The following is a 1,591-nucleotide window of genomic DNA, read 5'->3' as shown; positions in this document are numbered from 1 at the left end:
CGACATATTGGATCACATTTTTAACTTAGTTAAAATGATATGTCACTCTCGCCAACTCTCATGTGTCTGCCAATAATTTGCTATCAGGTACGGCACAAAACGCGTAGAAAGTGGCACGTATCTTCCTTCATACTTACATACTAAGCATCCAAAAGTACACATGAACATGACACCCTTGACATCCAAACTCTATAAATAGCTCCCCCCCCTTCTCCTCACCAAACTCAAAACATTCATAACCACCACTACCACCATGGAAGCCACCACCACTTCTCTGGTTTTCAGGCCATTGGTTTGGGGCCAACCTTCTAGGCCAAGTACCAGAAGACCGTGCTTGCGGGTGCTCGCGACATCGCAAAGAGATGCTGATGATCGGAGGTTCAGTAGCCGGCTTGTCGACGAGAACATGGTCGTGCTGAGGAAGAGGATTCATGAGCTGAAGATGGTGGAGAGGAACTATGAGGCTCCTTCTCATTGGATGGATTGGGAGAAGAGGTACTACGCCTGGTACGATACGGGCGTATGCGAGGCGCTAGGCTTGTTGCAGACGATTTTGATGAGCACAAGGCCCAGTGTGGCTCTGGGGTTGTTGGTGCTGGTGGGCTTGAGCGTGCCCACGTCTGTTCTTGTAGTTGTCTTCAATTTGATTGAGGTTGGTAAGGGGATTGTAGATGTTCACCACTAGAAATAGAAAGCTAAATGAGTTCAGATTGTTGGACTATTTATGTTAATTATGAGTTTTTTTTATTTGTTTATTTGATTTTTTATTTTTTATTTTTGCTATGAACATGATGGATTAGGACATGATTAGAAAACTGATATTGGGTAATTTTGGAAAAAGGAAAAGGTTAGAACTATCATTCTTATTAGTTAAGTAGAGATAGGTGAATAAATGCAACTTAAGCTGTCTCACAAGGACTCGGCTTGTCTAGTTGGACTGACTTGGGAACCAAAGCTGAAGGAATGTCACCAGTTCAAAACCTACGGATGCGTATCCCTTGCTATGAGGCCAAAGCTGGTATGGTTTCTCGGGGCAAGGGAGATCAAGGGTTTTTTACACCAATGAACTCCGAGGGAGAAGGTTTTTTCAGGTCATTAAGCTGCATGTTTTCATGTATTTCAGGAAAAAAAAACCACATTTTCAGTTGTTACTATGACCAAAAAGATAATAACACGTTTGCCTTTCCATCTTTACCCATGGTTTCAAATTTTTTTTAGACAGAGAAAGTTGGGGTTAGGCAGACCCTTACCAGTTATGCAACCATCATACCATTGGGATTCGAACTTGCAACGTCGTTTCAATTGTTACCATAACAAAAAATTCACACGTTGTCTAAACAGATCTCTCTCTCTCTCTCTCTCTCTCTCTCTCTCTCTCTCTCTCCTAGGTAGAAGAGCCCGAAAACCGGAAATGGTTCCGGTAAATATTTACCCAACTTTGGATCAAACATTGAAGAGTGTTCTAGTCTTGGATTTCAAGTATAGTATCGGATTTGGTTATGAATTGCAATCTCATTTTACTAGATCTCGGTAAAATATAAACCATACAAATCTTAACAAAGAAAATCTTGCAATAAATTAAAACAAAAAT

At 41.1% G+C, this 1,591-nt stretch overlaps 1 protein-coding gene across 1 annotated transcript; it reads left to right on the top strand.

The window, feature by feature from the left end:
* The first annotated feature begins 253 nt into the window (after window positions 1–253).
* Window positions 254–685, top strand: LOC149815672 (uncharacterized). The gene has a single exon (XM_089990602.1). It carries the CDS (start codon window positions 254–256, stop codon window positions 683–685), a length of 432 nt encoding a protein of 143 aa, XP_089846728.1.
* The last annotated feature ends 906 nt before the right edge of the window (window positions 686–1,591 follow it).

This window comes from Nuphar pumila, chromosome 15, assembly GCF_984573655.1.
Source record: "Nuphar pumila chromosome 15, dmNupPumi1.hap1.1, whole genome shotgun sequence".
NCBI classification, from domain to species: Eukaryota; Viridiplantae; Streptophyta; class Magnoliopsida; order Nymphaeales; family Nymphaeaceae; genus Nuphar; species Nuphar pumila.
Note: the sequence above shows the minus strand (reverse complement) of the source record. Positions and strands in the feature narration are given on the sequence as shown.

What these genes read in the sequence shown, in the direction of transcription:
- LOC149815672 (XM_089990602.1), top strand. Translation starts at nt 254, where the DNA reads ATGGAAGCCACCACCACTTCTCTGGTTTTCAGGCCATTGGTTTGGGGC.